Source organism: Thunnus maccoyii, chromosome 5, assembly GCF_910596095.1.
Source record: "Thunnus maccoyii chromosome 5, fThuMac1.1, whole genome shotgun sequence".
In the NCBI taxonomy this organism is placed as follows: Eukaryota; Metazoa; Chordata; class Actinopteri; order Scombriformes; family Scombridae; genus Thunnus; species Thunnus maccoyii.
Window position 1 is genome coordinate 423993 of NC_056537.1, and position 18581 is coordinate 442573.

At 39.6% G+C, this 18581-nt stretch overlaps 1 protein-coding gene across 2 annotated transcripts in view; it reads right to left on the reverse strand.

Moving 5' to 3' along the window:
* Positions 1-4260: 4260 nt before the first annotated feature.
* Positions 4261-18581, reverse strand: part of dgkzb (diacylglycerol kinase, zeta b) — a 72695-nt gene continuing 58374 nt past the window's right edge. For both annotated transcript variants that reach the window (XM_042410721.1, XM_042410720.1), the window contains 6 exons: positions 17163-17197; positions 16623-16666; positions 15720-15840; positions 14023-14059; positions 10010-10109; positions 4261-4485 (listed from right to left, as the gene is read on the reverse strand). In XM_042410721.1, coding sequence (XP_042266655.1) covers positions 4369-4485; positions 10010-10109; positions 14023-14059; positions 15720-15840; positions 16623-16666; positions 17163-17197 — 454 coding nt within the window. In that variant the 3' untranslated portion in view covers positions 4261-4368. The remainder of the gene's footprint in view (positions 4486-10009; positions 10110-14022; positions 14060-15719; positions 15841-16622; positions 16667-17162; positions 17198-18581) is intronic.

Genomic DNA, 18581 nt, shown 5'->3' on the forward strand with positions numbered 1-18581 from the left:
CGTCGCCTTCTGACGCTGCTGCATGATCACAGCTGCTGCCCCCCCTCCCCCTCAACACACACACTCACACACACTCACACACACACACTCACACACACACACACACACACACACACACACTCACACACACACACTCACACACACTCTCACACACACACACTCACACACACACACTCTCACACACACACACTCACACACACACACTCACACACACTCACACACTCTCACACACACACACTCACACACACACACACACACTCACACACACACTCACAACACACACACACACACACTCACACACACACACTCACACACACTCTCACACACACACACTCACACACACACACTCTCACACACACACACTCACACACACACACTCACACACACTCACACACTCTCACACACACACACTCACACACACACACACACACTCACACTCACACACACACACACACACACACACACTCACACACACACACACACTCACACACACACACACACACTCACACACACACACACACACACACACACTCACACACACACACACACACTCACACACACACACACACTCACACTCACTCACACACACACACACACACACTCACACTCACACACACACACACACACACACACACTCACACACACACACACACACACTCACACTCACACACTCTCTCACACACACACACACTCACACACACACACACTCACAGCCTCACAGTGACATCACAAGCTTTAATCCTGAAGAACAAAAAAGCTCAACTCATTAACATAAAGTTTTTACGTTTCTATGTGTGTGTGTGTGTGTGTGAGTGTGTGTGTGTATGTGTGTGTATGTGAGTGTATGTGTGTGTATGTGTGTATGTGTGTGTATGTGTGTGTATGTGAGTGTGTGTGAGTGTGTGTGATCACGGACTCACCTGCAGCTCTGGCAACAGTTTTTATGCAAGTTTTGACTTGAATCTTTTACTTCAGTATAAAATCTCGACTTTGATAAACACACCTGGATCATCTTTTAAACATCTGAAGCCCTTTTATATATTTTACTGTTTTTTTTTCATTTCTATCTGTTTTATCGGTTTTATTATTACATTTTCATTATTTTATGTTTTATTTCTCATGTGCATTAGTCTATAATGTATAAGTATATTTTGCTTCTTTGATGTTTCCTAGAAAGCAGCTGACTGTGATTTCCAGGAGAGAACGATGTAATCTGGTGCTAATTACAGAGAAAACGGAGACGGTTTGTACGTGCGCAGTACGTGCACAGTTAATCAGCTGAGAGCTGCAGGTCAGCTGATCATACATGAAGAGTTCTGCACTTGTTATTGGAGAATAAATTCTTCTTTTAACTTTTAGTACATCCTTTTTAAACCAGTTTAAATGAATCTGGTGTCAGTTTGAAGTCAACAAGTGACTTCAAGACATTTGATGAGTCCGGACGCCCTGCAGCACCTGAATCATGTGACGACACCAGGAAGCACCTGTTCATGTCATGACCTTCGTTCTCTGCAGCATCAGACGTCAGATATTCACTTACAGTTTATTTACATTAAGTGCTGCTGAATGATTTCATGACATTTCTGTCCGGAGCCGACAGGAAGTCTGAAAACTTCTAGTTTATAGATGCAGAACATCTCCTGACAGCCAAACACGTGCAAAATATTATATATTATATTATATATTATACATATTATATTTTATATCTAATGTTCCAGCAGGAAAGAGGAAATATTTCAGACTTTTGAAAATGAAATTTAAGATGTTTTAAAAACCTTCTGAAGCCATTTCATACTCTGACATAAGCTCATCATTTCAAATCTAATTACAGAAACTCTTCATGAAGCATAAAATAAACAGAACATGATATAAACTGAATTATATTCTGTCACCTGTTTGAAGCTAAAAATGTGACTTTTTGTCATTAAAAAAGGATCCAACAGGATAAATTCTGTCCACATTCTCGGCTGTTTTGTCTTGTTGCAGTGTGAATATATAGAGTCCAGCTTCCACTGTTTGTCAATCAGTCATTTAAAGGCTTCATAATAAATAAATAAATATTAATAAAGCAGCTTGTTGAACCAGAAAGGACTCACAGAAAACTGTTACTGACATGCTTTATTGCAGGTCACTGAGAAATGATAAAACCAAAGTTAACATGTTATTACTCCAGTATCATACAGCATAACATCTTTATTATCAATATTAATATTAATACAGACTCGACTGCTTTGGCAGAATCTGGCTCCAGCTTCTGTTGCTGTTTAATATTCCAACACTGACGAGTCTACCGGCGTCTCAGCTACGTGCAGCAGATTCACATCACACCAAAGCGTTCTGCTGGCGGCCATGTTGCTTTACATGTAACAGACAAAACATTACAAAACAAACCTCATATGCTGAGTGAAATATCTAAAAGTCTGACTGAAATCCACAAAACAAGAAAGTGAGGGTGTTTTATCTCTACAGATAAATCATAAATAGCTCATTTCATCGCTGACTAAAGTTAAATACTTAACAAATACATCCAAAAGGTCACTAGAAGCCGGAGAGAAGCTGCTCTGTTATGGCGAAGCGTTCGGCTGCAGACTCGTGAACGTGCTCGCTGTTTGCTCAAAGCCGCCGCTGTTTTCAGCACATTCTGCAACACATTTCTGTCATTTTACAGCGAGGTCAGAGCGCTAATGTTCACAAGACACACAGAACACAGTTTGTAGGAGATCTGAAAGTCTTTGCGGTCTGAAGTTTGAATTCACTTTAGTGTCCAGTTTCCTTCCTGTTCTACAGTTTGGACTCACAGAGACAACAAACTCGTCTCCGCTTCATTAAAGCAGTTTGATCCGTCTACAGCAGAGAAGAAGCTCTAACTGATCTGCTGCTGCTGCTTCTCTCCCACAACACAGATACATGTGTGTAATAAACAGAACTGTGCAAGAGTTTTAGTCACTTTAGATGTTTAGATTCTTCTCCGTGACGCAGCAGCATCAGGAGGCGTCTGATCATCTGCAGCCAGAGTCATAAAGAACCTCGACATCATGGAGTCAGTCTGGGATCAACATGAAGAGACAGAAGCAGCTGAGACGCCGAAATCCACAGAAGAAGAACTGCGGAAACTTCTCCGAGATGCAGGAACAACCGACCTGCCGAGAACCTGAAACACTGAGAACTGCTGCTGCTTTAAAGGCAAAGCTGCTCACAGCAGATACTGATTCACTTCCTGCTGTTGAATCAACTCTGGATCACTGATCAATAACAACTATTCATGGCATTATTGGTAACGCTTTACTTTACAGGTCTGTTCATTTTACACTCATTTCCTGGAAATATTCGGAGTAATTTGCAGGTATTTAACGGTTAATTTTACAGACATTTGGTGCAAAAAATGGAAAAGTTGTTGAGTTAGTTTGGTTGGTTAGCGCTGAGTCATTATTTGGGTTCAGACGTAGTTCTTCATTTACAAAAACTGACAGAAAATACTTTAAGTTTGTAAAACACATTTTACATGTCAGCATATTATTAAAACTCCAAATGACCAAACGACATCATCCTGTCAAAGAGTTAATGAATGAATGAATGAAGAGTTAATGAATGAATGAATGAAGAGTTAATGAATGAATGAATGAAGAGTTAATGAATGAATGAATGAAGAGTTAATGAATGAATGAAGAGTTAATGAATGAATGAATGAAGAGTTAATGAATGAATGAATGAAGAGTTAATGAATGAATGACTGAAGAGTTAATGAATGAATGAAGAGTTAATGAATGAATGAATGAAGAGTTAATGAATGAATGAAGAGTTAATGAATGAATGAATGAAGAGTTAATGAATGAATGAATGAAGAGTTAATGCAGCAGATACTTTTAGCAATGTACTGAAATAACTAATATGCTGATATATCGTCTGATACACAAATTAACAACAATGTATGAAGCCAAATGTTACGAGTGGGAACTTATTATATTATATCTGTTTCTTCTTATAATTTGTAAAATGTCCCAAAAATCTACTGTTAAATACCTGCAAATTACTCAGGAAATCAGAATAAAACGAATAAAGAGTTACTGCATTATTTTTGAAAGCTCACTTTACTTTAATGCCTAAAACTTTTGCACAGTACTGTGTATATATATATATGTGTGTGTGTGTGTGTGTGTGTGTGTGTGTGTGTGTGTGTGTATGTGTGTGTGTGTGTGTGTGTGTGTATGTGTGTGTGTGTGTGTGTATGTGTGTGTGTGTGTGTGTATGTGTGTGTGTGTGTGTGTGTGTGTGTGTGTGTGTGTATGTGTGTGTGTGTGTGTGTGTGTGTGTGTGTGTGTGTGAGGGAGAGGAGTAAATCCATCACAGACATGAGCAGACAGGTGCAGGTCAGACCGCCGTCTCCTGGTCTTCTCTCTGGATCATCTGGTAATGTTGGCGGTTCTCCAGGTAGTCGGCCAGCTCCTGGTCGTCGGCCTTCTCGGCGCGTTGTTTAGGAGTCTCGCCCTGAAGATAAACACGGTTTAACATGAGAGCAGCGAGTAATGATACATCGTGCTTTATTCACCAAACAGCCTCAATCTGAGTCGAGTTGCTCTGCAGCTTTCAGGAGTTCAAATGAACATTAAAGCTGTGTTTCTTGCTGTAATCATTCCTCCTGTTCATACTGACCATTAGAAGATCCCTTCATAATGACCTTACAATGGAAGTGATGGAGGACAAAATCCACAGTCTGAAGCTAATATGAAGCTTCAGCGTCCAAATGAGTCAAATCAAGTAGATATCTTTCAACGTTACAGTCTTTTTAGTGCCAAAGTTCCTCTTTTTGTTACTATACTTCCACCTGCAGCTCAACAGGGAAACACTGTCCGAGGAAACACAAAGAGGGAATTTGATGCTAAAAAGACTGTAAATGTGTCAGATATCCACTTGATATGACTAACTCAGACTGCTGAAGCTGAATAGAAGCTTCACACAGACTTTTAAATGACTGTGTGGACACACTGTGGATTTTATCCTCCATCACTTCCATTGAAAACACATTTGAAGGATCTTTTAATATCCAGTATGAACAGGAGGAATGATTACAGACACCTGACTGCTGGTTTAACACACTGGGAACTCTGGGAACACTGGGAACTGTCCTTTAACATATACAGTTGTGTTCACAATAAGAGCAGTCCCACATCACTAGCAAGATAAATCACTGTTTTTGTTAGAATTTCAACTTCTACACTGCAAGTAAGTTTCTAGAAGGTTTAGTAAAGGTGAAGAAAACCAACAGACCCAACAGGCTGCTGATTCTGTGAAACTGAATCATTTACTGAAAGGGGCGTGTTCAAAAAAAATAGCATTGCCGAGTTCAATTAGTGAGGTCATTGATTATGTGAAAAAAATAGGTGTTAAACAGGTGGCCCTTATTTAAGGATCAAGGCAACTGATGCTGGCTGTGCATTTGTCCTTGAAAAACAGAGTAAAATGGGTCGTTCAAGACACTGTTCAGAAGAAGAACGTTCTTTGATTAAGAAATTAATAAAAGAGGGGAAAACCTATAAAGAAGTGCAGAAAATGACTGTTCAGCTAAAATGATTGCCTGTGAGTACTGTAACAATCAGACGACGTCTATGTGAAGCCAAGCTACCAGCAAGAAGCCCCCGCAAAGTCCCATTGTTAAAAAAAATACATGTGCTGAAGCGGTTACAATTTGCCAAAGAACACATTGACTGGCCTAAAAAGAAACTGATGTGGACTGATGAGAGTCAGATTGTTCTTTTTGGGCCACAGACAGTTTATCAGACGTCCTGCAAACACTGAATTCAAGCCACAGTGAAGACGGTGAAGCATGATGGTGCAAGCATCATGATATGAGGATGTTTCTCGTACTATTTATCGCATACCAGGGATCACGGATCAGTTTGAGTACATCAGAATACTGGAAGAAGTCATGTTGAAATGGGTGTTTCAACAAGACAATGAGCCCGAACACACCAGCAAGCGAGCAAAATCACGGTTCATGGAGTGGGCAGCACAATCCCCGGACCCTTAATCCCATAGAAAACTTGTGGGCTGACATAAAAAATGCTGTTCATGAGGCAAAACCAAGAAATGCAGAGGAATTGTGGAACGTAGTACAATTGTCCTGAGCTGCAACACCTGCTGACCAGTGCCAGAAGTTGGTCGACTCCGTGTACCACAGATGTGAAGCAGTTATCAGAAACCGTGGTTATGCAACTAAATATTAGTTTATGATTCTCAGGAAAGTTGAATCTTCAAGCATTTCTTAGTTTATACAGTACATTTTTGAGTTTTTTTGAGTTTACTTTCTGTAAAATATTATCAAATTCAATTACTTTGTCTAATGTTCTTGCTTTGAAATAGAATGTGCAGCGTCTCCAATGCATTTGTGTTCATTAAAATACAATTTATTTGAAGCATTTTGAGGTTTACTCACCTTTTTAAACACACTGCTATTATTATGAACATAACTGTATATACATTATATACATTATATACATTATATACATTATATACAGTACTGCATAGTACAGTAGGCCATCTTGACTTCTTGCTGATTTGACTTCTTGATGCAAAGAGATTTAACGTTTAAAATGTAATAGTATTGTGTTTTATTTCATTATTTATTATTACCTCACTCCTGCTCTATTTTGTGTTTGTGTGTTTTCATCCTAATAAAACTGATTCTGATTCTGAGATTGAAACTTTACGGAGCTGTAAAATGTTTTATAAACGTCTGTAAGGAGTTTTAGTGTCTGATGAACCTTTAAATTCATCCTGGATCAGATTTCATGTCTCTGAGCTAAACGCTAACCTCAGAATGCTAACAGCTCATGTTCAGCAGGTGTAACGTTTATCATGCTAACTGTCTTTGGTAGCATGTTAGCATGAGACATTATAACATTATAACGGTTACTGCTCAGTCAGGACATTGTTTTGGTGTTTGGTAGTGAGGTTGTAGAGTTGATATATAGATTAATAGACATATAGATCCGTGTCTGGGTAGATAAAGGTTGTGAGGGAGAGAAGTGAAGGAGAATAATAAAGTGGAGCCTCTCAGCTCGTCTCTAACCAGGCGCTGAGTCTCGGCTTCATACCAACAGTGGACACACTAAAGAAACACATGAACTCTTTTCATCTGCTGAGAGGAGGAGAGAGAGAGAAACTCAGATTATGGGCTGCTTCCTGTTAGCACTGGCTTCACTATGGCAACGGGGAGCCGCAGCCTTTGTGTGTGTCGGAGCGAGGCCGGGGATCCTGCGGCGCTTCGTTTCTCAATGACACACAACATTAATCACTTTATACAAGTGGGTCAAATACTGCTGGAGATCCTTTTAAAGTGCAGCAGGACGCTTCGGGCTGGTGGCCGCCGCTGCGCCCGGGAAAGGCCGCGCAGAGCCGATCCATACGGCGCAGAAAACATTCACCGATCGAAAACATCAACGAGAAACGTCAAGTGTTTGTGTCAGGAGCTGCTGTTCTCCAACAACAGTTAACAAATGAAGCAGAGAAGAAGAAACGAGAGGAGGAAACAGACCAGGATGCAGCCGGGAGTCACAATGAATCATCCAAACGTACAACAAACTTCAAACTCATTTACAGAAAATCATCCGAAGATGTTGCTGCTAAAACATGATCTCAGTGTTCCAGCAAACGTCCTGAACAAACGAGGCTTTCTGACTTTTCTGTTAAGAAACTTCTCGTGTCGTCAGCATCATTTCAACTCTGCTTGTTCTGATTGGTTCAGTGGTTTGACAGATGGATTTAAAAACAAGCTGCAGGTGATTATTACTCAGTATTTATTAAACGCTACCCCTCAAACTCATGTTGAACAGCTCCGAGCAGAACAACAGAAGCTGCATCATATGTTCAATATTATCAGATAACAGCGGTCCATCGTCAGACCAAACCAACAATCAACTGACCTACTAACAGGTTTTCCTCTGTTGTTGTCCAAAAACTATTAAAACACATCAGTGAGCCGCACACAAACATGAGATTTGTTGACAAGAAGAAAAATACAGAAAAACACCAGCAACATCCTTTAATGAGTTATTATTTAACATGACGTCCTGTATTAAGGCCAGTCAGTCAGGTTCTAATCCTGTTTTAATACTGGAGCTTCCTTTTTGTGTGTATTTGGTTACAGTTTCATCATATAAATCTTCTATGTTGCCAAAAGGCAACAGTAAATTGATCTGAAAAGACTCAAAGTACAGGGAAAGTTCATTGAAGATCATCTTACTGTTGCTTCTGTCTTTAATTTTTTTTTTTTAGTCTGTATATGAATTAAAAAAATTATGAAAAAGAAAACTGGATATTGTTCGTATAGACGCTCCAGACCAGGTTTTAGAGACTAATGAATTACAAGTAAATAAAATCATCAGCTCCTCAAAAAGCTCCAAAACTAGAGATGCTTTCCAATTTGACACCATGTTTGTCAAATCCCACAAAGGTATTTTAACTCCCCCTATTGCTCATTTAATCAACTTGTCTTTTAAACACAGCTCCTTTCCTGATGACTGGAAATGTGCCTTTGTCACGTCTATTTTTAAATCTGGAGACCGTCTTGAAGCCAGTAACTACAGACCAATAAGTATACTGCCAGTACTCTCAAAGGTTGCTGAGAAAGTTATTAAACAACTGACAACACTTCTTAATACAAGCAGTTTTGGTCTACATTGTTTGCAATTTGGCTTTAGAGCAAATCATTGCACTGAAACTGCTACCTTGCACTTAATAGAGCAAATTAAATCAAGACTTGACAAAGGAGGAGTAGTTGCTGCTGTATTTTTAGATCTGCGTAAAACATTCGACACAGTCAATCATGATGTTTTAATATCGAAACTCTCTAAATTTAACTTCTCATCTAGAGCGCTGGCATGGATGTCTTCATATTTATCTAATAGGAGACAATGTGTTAAAGTTGGTGACGCACTGTCCAGTAACATGAAGTGCACAATGGGTGTTCCACAAGGGTCAGTGTTAGGTCCCCTATTATTTAGCCTATATATTAATGATCTCCCTCAACAGTGTCATGATGCAGAACTACAAATGTATGCAGATGACACCGTTGTGTACACACATGCAAAAATAGCTGAGTTAGCTGCTGCTAAGCTAACGATTGGATCGGAAAGGATCACACATCAGCTTGATCAATCATGTCTGAGTCTAAATGTAAACAAGACAAAAGGTATGTTTTTCTCTAAGACTATGGTACAACCTCCTAACGCTGATATTCTCATCAAAGGTGTAAAAACTGACGTAGTTACTGATTTTAAATATCTTGGTGTGACACTGGATCCAAATGTGAACTTTAAGAAACATGTTAAAAAAACGGCTAAAACCATAAAGTACAACTTAGCAAATTTTAGACATATTAGAAACTGTCTCTCTTTGGACGCTGCAGATATTTATGCAGCTGTGATTCTTTCCCAGATGTGTTATTGATCACATGTTGGGGGCAGGCTGGAGAAACAGCCATAAAACCTCTTGAGTCCTTAAACAAACAAACTCTAAAAACTCTGGACAAAAAGCCGATGCATTTCCATCACTGTAGGGTTCTGGAGAAATACAATTTACTGAGCTCTGAGAATGTTAGATTATTCTCAAATTTGTTTCTAATTTATAAAATATTTATTATATAGTTTATATAAAAACTGGTAAATGATAAAATTGTTTGATTAAGTTTTAATGTTTCATTTAGTTTACAGGATGTGAAATCGTCTTACAGGAACCTTCACAGAGCAGTATTAGTGCTAAGCTAACTGATGCTACTTTTCTCTTTTCTCTAAAACTCGACCGCACCTCGAACACTTCAAGAAATCGTGTGTCAGACACTTAAATCCTTTTACTGCTCCGCTCACGTTCTCATCTCTAAACATGGACTCTTTGGCTTTCACACCAGTGTTCATGTGTTCGTTAGTGGAGCTACAGAGAGAATCACAGAAGGCAGAGCTGGTGTGTGTGTGTGTGTGTGTGTGTGTGTGTGTGTGTGTGACAGGTGAGTGTTTACCTGCAGGTCTGTCTTCATGAGAGACGCTCCGGCCTCCACCAGGTAGTGACAGATACTCCTCTGACAGGAAGAGGCAGCTTTATGGAGCGCCGTCTCACCTCTGAAACATAAATATAAACAGGTAGATGACAGGTAGTTAAACAGGTAAATGACAGGTAGTTAAACAGGTAAATGACAGGTAGTTAGAGGTAGATGACAGGTAGTTAAACAGGTAGATGACAGGTAGTTAAACAGGTAAATGACAGGTAGTTAGAGGTAGATGACAGGTAGTTAAACAGGTAGATGACAGGTAGTTACACAGGTAAATGACAGGTAGTTAAACAGGTAGATGACAGGTAGTTAGAGGTAGATGACAGGTAGTTAAACAGGTAGATGACAGGTAGTTAAACAGGTAGATGACAGGTAGTTAGAGGTAGATGACAGGTAGTTAAACAGGTAGATGACAGGTAGTTAAACAGGTAGATGACAGGTAGTTAAACAGGTAGATGACAGGTGGTTAGAGGTAGATGACAGGTAGTTAAACAGTTAGATGACTGGTAGTTAAACAGGTAGATGACAGGTAGTTAAACAGGTAGATGACAGGTAGTTAAACAGGTAGATGACAGGTGGTTAGAGGTAGATGACAGGTAGTTAAACAGTTAGATGACTGGTAGTTAAACAGATAAACTACAGGTAGTTAAACAGGTAGTTAAACAGGTAGATGACAGGTAGTTAGAGGTAGATGACAGGTAGTTAAACAGTTAGATGACTGGTAGTTAAACAGATAAACTACAGGTAGTTAAACAGGTAGTTAAACAGGTAGATGACAGGTAGTTAGAGGTAGATGACAGGTAGTTAAACAGGTAAATGACAGGTAGTTAAACAGGTAGATGACAGGTAGTTAGAGGTAGATGACAGGTAGTTAAACAGGTAGATGACAGGTAGTTAAACAGGTAAATGACAGGTAGTTAAACAGGTAGATGACAGGTAGTTAAACAGGTAAATGACAGGTAGTTAAACAGGTAGATGACAGGTAGTTAAACAGGTAGATGACAGGTAGTTAAACAGGTAGGTGACAGGTGGTTAAACAGGTAAATGACAGGTGGTTAAACAGGTAGGTGACTAGTAGTTAAACAGGTAAATGACAGGTGGTTAAACAGGTAGGTGACAGGTAGTTAAACAGGTAAATGACAGGTAGTTAAACAGGTAGGTGACAGGTGGTTAAACAGGTAGGTGACTAGTAGTTAAACAGGTAGATGACAGGTAGTTAGAGGTAGATGACAGGTAGTTAGAGGTAGGTGACAGGTGGTTAAACAGGTAGATGACAGGTAGTTAAACAGGTAGGTGACAGGTGGTTAAACAGGTAGGTGACTAGTAGTTAAACAGGTAAATGACAGGTAGTTAAACAGGTAGATGACAGGTAGTTAAACAGGTAGGTGACAGGTAGTTAAACAGGTAGGTGACAGGTAGTTAAACAGGTAGATGACAGGTAGTTAGAGGTAGATGACAGGTAGTTAGAGGTAGATGACAGGTAGTTAAACAGGTAGTTAAACAGGTAGTTAAACAGGTAGTTAAACAGGTAGATGACTGGTAGTTAAACAGGTAGATGGCAGGTAGTTAAACAGGTAGATGACAGGTAGTTAAACAGGTAGATGACTGGTAGTTAAACAGGTAGTTAAACAGGTAAATGACAGGTAGTTAAACAGGTAGATGACAGGTAGTTAGAGGTAGATGACAGGTAGTTAGAGGTAGATGACAGGTAGTTAAACAGGTAGTTAAACAGGTAGTTAAACAGGTAGTTAAACAGGTAGATGACTGGTAGTTAAACAGGTAGATGGCAGGTAGTTAAACAGGTAGGTGACAGGTAGTTAAACAGGTAGATGGCAGGTAGTTAAACAGGTAGATGGCAGGTAGTTAAACAGATAAACTACAGGTAGTTAAACAGGTAGTTAAACAGGTAAATGACAGGTAGTTAAACAGGTAGTTAAACAGGTAAATGACAGGTAGTTAAACAGGTAGGTGACAGGTAGTTAAACAGGTAGATGGCAGGTAGTTAAACAGGTAGGTGACAGGTAGTTAAACAGGTAGATGACAGGTAGTTAAACAGGTAGTTAAACAGGTAGTTAAACAGGTAGTTAAACAGGTAGGTGACTGGTAGTTAAACAGGTAGATGGCAGGTAGTTAAACAGGTAGATGACAGGTAGTTAAACAGGTAGATGACTGGTAGTTAAACAGATAAACTACAGGTAGTTAAACAGGTAGTTAAACAGGTAGATGACAGGTAGTTAAACAGGTAGGTGACTGGTAGTTAAACAGGTAGGTGACTGGTAGTTAAACAGGTAGATGACAGGTAGTTAAACAGGTAGTTAAACAGGTAGTTAAACAGGTAGGTGACTGGTAGTTAAACAGGTAGATGGCAGGTAGTTAAACAGGTAGATGACAGGTAGTTAAACAGGTAGATGACTGGTAGTTAAACAGATAAACTACAGGTAGTTAAACAGGTAGTTAAACAGGTAGATGACAGGTAGTTAAACAGGTAGGTGACAGGTGGTTAAACAGGTAGTTAAACAGGTAGTTAAACAGGTAGGTGACTGGTAGTTAAACAGGTAAATGACAGGTAGTTAAACAGTTAGATGACAGGTGGTTAAACAGGTAGGTGACTGGTAGTTAAACAGGTAGATGACAGGTAGTTAAACAGGTAGTTAAACAGGTAGTTAAACAGGTAGGTGACTGGTAGTTAAACAGGTAGATGGCAGGTAGTTAAACAGGTAGATGACAGGTAGTTAAACAGGTAGATGACTGGTAGTTAAACAGATAAACTACAGGTAGTTAAACAGGTAGATGACAGGTAGTTAAACAGGTAGTTAAACAGATAAACTACAGGTAGTTAAACAGGTAGTTAAACAGGTAGGTGACAGGTGGTTAAACAGGTAGTTAAACAGGTAGTTAAACAGGTAGGTGACTGGTAGTTAAACAGGTAGATGGCAGGTAGTTAAACAGGTAGATGACAGGTAGTTAAACAGGTAGATGACTGGTAGTTAAACAGATAAACTACAGGTAGTTAAACAGGTAGTTAAACAGGTAGATGACAGGTAGTTAAACAGGTAGTTAAACAGATAAACTACAGGTAGTTAAACAGGTAGTTAAACAGGTAGGTGACAGGTGGTTAAACAGGTAGTTAAACAGGTAGTTAAACAGTTAGATGACTGGTAGTTAAACAGGTAAATGACAGGTAGTTAAACAGTTAGATGACTGGTAGTTAAACAGGTAAATGACAGGTGGTTAAACAGGTAGTTAAACAGGTAGTTAAACAGTTAGATGACTGGTAGTTAAACAGGTAAATGACAGGTAGTTAAACAGGTAGATGACAGGTAGTTAAACAGGTAGTTAAACAGGTAGATGGCAGGTAGTTAAACAGGTAGATGACAGGTAGTTAAACAGGTAGATGACTGGTAGTTAAACAGGTAGATGGCAGGTAGTTAAACAGGTAGATGACAGGTAGTTAAACAGGTAGATGACAGGTGGTTAAACAGATAAACTACAGGTAGTTAAACAGGTAGTTAAACAGGTAGATGACAGGTAGTTAAACAGGTAGTTAAACAGGTAGTTAAACAGGTAGGTGACTGGTAGTTAAACAGGTAGATGGCAGGTAGTTAAACAGGTAGATGACAGGTAGTTAAACAGGTAGATGACTGGTAGTTAAACAGATAAGCTGCAGGTAGTTAAACAGGTAGTTAAACAGGTAGATGACAGGTAGTTAAACAGGTAGGTGACAGGTGGTTAAACAGGTAGTTAAACAGGTAGTTAAACAGGTAGGTGACTGGTAGTTAAACAGGTAGATGACAGGTAGTTAAACAGTTAGATGACTGGTAGTTAAACAGGTAGATGGCAGGTGGTTAAACAGGTAAATGACAGGTAGTTAAACAGGTAGATGACAGGTAGGTGACTGGTAGTTAAACAGTTAGTAGTTTAACAGATCTGTAGTTTAAAGTGTTTCATCTCCAGATCTGATCTCAGGACTGAGCTTCACTTACGTCTCTTTCTCTGTTGTGTCCAGGTGAGATGTGGGAACTGAAACAAGACAGAAACACATTTCATCCATTAATCGTCACCTTAAAACTACCATATAAACATGTCAAATACTGGAAAATGGACTACATGTATGTGTCTGTAGTTCCTCACATACAGTGCTGTAAACAGTATTTTCTCTTCCTGATTTCTCGTTATTATTATATTTATTGCAGCTAATTGTTTCAGATCTTCAGACTAATTTGATTCAACCAGAGGAAACATAAAATAGTTTTTAAATGATCATTTAATTTAAAAAAAACAGCTGTATGTTTTGCCTCAGATAAGATCAGCGTTCATCCAGTCAGTTTTCCAGAGTCATCTGCATCAACTATTATCAGCTTGATGTAGTTAAAGTATTGAAAAGAATCAGCTGGAAAGGAGAAAAAACAAAGTTTGATTCATTTTTCAGACTTTTCTGTAAACTTTGCTTTTTTGTGAAATATTAGAAAGTTCTACCTCTTTAGTTACACACCAACAGTGTGGGAACTTCTGGTTTAATCTTTGTTCAATCTGCATTTTATAAACTTATCATATATTATTTTATGTCAAATCTTCATCTGAAAAGTAACTAAAGCTGTCAAATAAATGTAGTGGAGTAGAAAGTACAATATTTCCCTCTGAAATGTAGAAAGTAGCATCACATGGAAATACTCAAGTAAAATACAAGTACCTCTAAACTGTAAAATATGTACTTTGTTACGATCCACCAGTGACTGTAACACACTTACAATCTTATTATCTCACTATTTTGATATTTTTTGGTGTGTTTTTTAATGAATGTCAAAAATAAAGCTGCAAGAACAAAAGTGAAAGACATTTGAGTGTCGCTGACTGTGTGAGGAGAGAAGAATATGTTGCAGCTCCAAACAAACTGTCTGTCAGAGCAGAAAGTTCAAACCAATCAATCACTGTTGAAGTGATTGATGGACGTCAGCAGAGGCTGTATGTTCACCTGCTGCCGGGAACACCTGCACTAACATTCACAGCATGTTTTCATCAGGCTGTGATGCAGGTTTGGCTGCTTCTTGTCGTCCTGAGTTGTTCATGAATCAAAAGCAGGAAGTTTCTCTTATCTGATGTCTGAAAACAGACGACCAACACAACCTCGCACTCAGTAAACAACCAGGCCTGGAATCAGTGTAATTAATTAATTAAGAAAAAATCCTTCCAGCTTGAGGTCAAACTGCTACTCAACACTTAATTTAAGCTTTCATTCTCTGATATTTACATCCTGAATCAGTGTCACACAGCTGCTGTCTTTTATCATGTGAACACTACAGATATTTGATCTATTCTCTGTTCTGGGGATTTAATCATCTATATTTGGGATTTATCTTGTGACATTTCTTCCTGTCTGCATCTTGTTAAATGGTTGATGGACGGTGAAAACAGCAGGAACAGTTCGCACTCTGATCCAGAGCTCTGCTTTGAATTAAAGTTGTTTTATCTCAGACTGAGATTCCCTCAAAGCCACCATGTGGAAATATGAACAACAAGCACAACTCTGGCGCCACTCGGTGGCAGAGTCAGAACAGACAACGAGATATACAGAAAGTGTCTCTAAGGCAGAAAGTGCTGAGACATGTAATATAAAGACCATCTCCAGCCTCATCCCATCAAAGGAAACGGTTGAAACTAAATGATATGTAATAAAACTCACCGTTATCGATGAGGTACTTGATGATGTCCTTGCTGCCGGCCTCCACAGCGTGATGCAGCAGCGTGCAGCCTGCAGCGTCCTGCAGCAGCAGGTTGGCCCCCTGCTGCTGCAGCTCCATCAGCTGCACATCAAGGAAAAGTTCATTTCATGGTGTTTTCATCATTTATAACAGAACAGCGCTCAAAAACTTCAGCTTCAGACAACAAACTGGAGGTCGAGTAACGTACAGGACATAATAAAACATAAAGATAAAAAAAATAAAACATGTTTAACATTTTCTTTCTGAGCTGTTTTCAGGTGTTTTGTTGTTTGTGTTTCTGCAGGTTCATGTTTTATGTTTTATAGTTTGAATCTGTGAGCATTGAATAAAACCAAACCAAACTACTTAAAACGATGTCTGTGCTTTACTGATTTGATTTGATGCTTAATTTAGTGTCTTTAGGGAAAATATTAAGTGTAACTAAAGATATGACTACATGATTTTTACTGTAAATAATACAGAGAAGCTGAAGGTGCAGTTTTCCTCTCAGGCTGCATATTAATCCAACAAGCTCCAGCAGTCAGAAAGGGTGGAGTGTTTGTAGTCTGAGAGGCGAAACCCAGGGGAAAAAACACTCTTTAAAAGAGTTTCTGCACCACTGGCTGCTGCTCTGTTGTTGTGAACACATGGTGATAAATGAAGGACGCCAGCAGCAACACGGTGATCAACTCAGATCTTCTCTCATCTGGATTTTAGCAGCTGGACACTCAAGAGGATTCTGTTCAGACAAACTTTAGTAGGAAACTATAACAGTGAGGATCACTAAGATTTTACTGAGACTTTTTGGATTTTAAAGATGAATTTCACACAAAAACAACCAAGACCACGATATTAGATCATCAGAATCAATCAGTCAGACTCACTGTGTTCAGGTCTTCAGTCTTGACACAGTTGATCAACTCAGCTTCTAAAAACCAGAAGAGGAACACAGATAAACAGCAGTTTAATGTAAACTTCTCAAAAGAAAAGACATGAAAACATCCTGGACTATAACTTTATCTATAACTCTGTAAATACAACGTCCTCATTTTTCTGACAAACTGACTTATTTAAAGAATTCTAAATAAATAAACCTGCAGAAATAAAACATTTTAATCATTTTCTTGGTTCAGTTAGAACCAGAACAACAATAACAGTAGTGCTGTTATACTGTTGGTTTGCTTATTTTACTGATGATGGGTATTTATCCATCTCCAGAGTCTCAGTTGAAGGTAAAACTGCCTCGTTTCAAGCTCGGTGATGACGCATTTTTTTAAATAATTTGATGGATTTGTGAAAAGTTTTTTGAGTGGAACAGAAGGAGAATTTCTCAGTGCTTGGAATCTAAAAATCATCAAACTTGGAGATTCAAGAGTGTTACAGAGTGAAAATAAAGTGTGTGTGTGTGTAACATGTGACTTTACCTTGTTCAGTGTGGTGTGAGGTAGCACTGGAGGGACTGTCCAACAGAGAGGAGACACAAGCAAAGAGAAAACATTAGAGGTGAACCTGAAGGACAGTCGAGTGCAACAACAACAACAACAACAACAACAAACGACAGCAGAGATGGAGCAACACACACAGACTCGATGGAGTTGTACCTAACGGGTTTGAAATCAGCCAGCGTCGTGTTGGAGCGATGCACGTTCACCATCTTTGCTCCTCTCCTTCAGATAACATGCAGGAAACAGTGAGAACAGGTGACAGGTGATAGATGACAGGTGACAAGTGACAAGTGAAAGGTGACAGGTGATAGATGACAGGTGACAGGTGACAGGTGACAGGTGACAGGTGAAAGGTGACAGGTGATAGATGACAGGTGACAAGTGACAGGTAATAGATGACAGGTGACAAGTGACAGGCGATAGATGACAGGTGACAGGTGACAGGTGACAGGTGACAGGTGACAGGTGACAGGTGAAAGGTGACAGGTGACAGGTGACAGGTGAAAGGTGACAGGTGAAAGGTGACAGGTGACAGGTGACAAGTGAAAGGTGACAGGTGACAGGTGAAAGGTGACAGGTGACAGGTGAAAGGTGACAGGTGAAAGGTGACAGGTGACAAGTGAAAGGTGACAGGTGACAGGTGAAAGGTGACAGGTGACAGGTGAAAGGTGAAAGGTGACAGGTGACAGGTGACAGGTGACAGGTGACAGGTGACAGGTGACAGGTGAAAGGTGACAGGTGAAAGGTGACAGGTGATAGATGACAGGTGACAGGTGACAAGTGAAAGGTGATAGATGACAGGTGACAGGTGACAAGTGAAAGGTGACAGGTGATAGATGACAGGTGACAAGTGAAAGGTGATAGATGACAGGTGACAGGTGACAAGTGAAAGGTGACAGGTGATAGATGACAGGTGAAAGGTGACAGGTGATAGATGACAGGTGACAGGTGACAGATGACAGGTGACAGTTGACAGGTGAAAGGTGAAAGGTGACAGGTGAAAGGTGAAAGGTAACAGGTGACAGGTGAAAGGTGATAGGTGACAGGTGAAAGGTGACAGGTGACAGGTGTCAGGTGATAGATGACAGGTGACAGGTGACAAGTGAAAGGTGACAGGTGACAGGTGATAGATGACAGGTGACAGGTGACAAGTGAAAGGTGACAGGTGATAGATGACAGGCGACAGGTGATAGATGACAGGTGACAGGTGACAAGTGAAAGGTGACAGGTGATAGATGACAGGTGACAGGTGACAAGTGAAAGGTGACAGGTGACAGGTGATAGGTGATAGGTGACAGGTGATAGGTGACAGGTGACAGGTGTCAGGTGACAGGTGACAGGTGAAAGGTGACAGATGACAAGTGATAGATGACAGGTGACAGGTGATAGATGACAGGT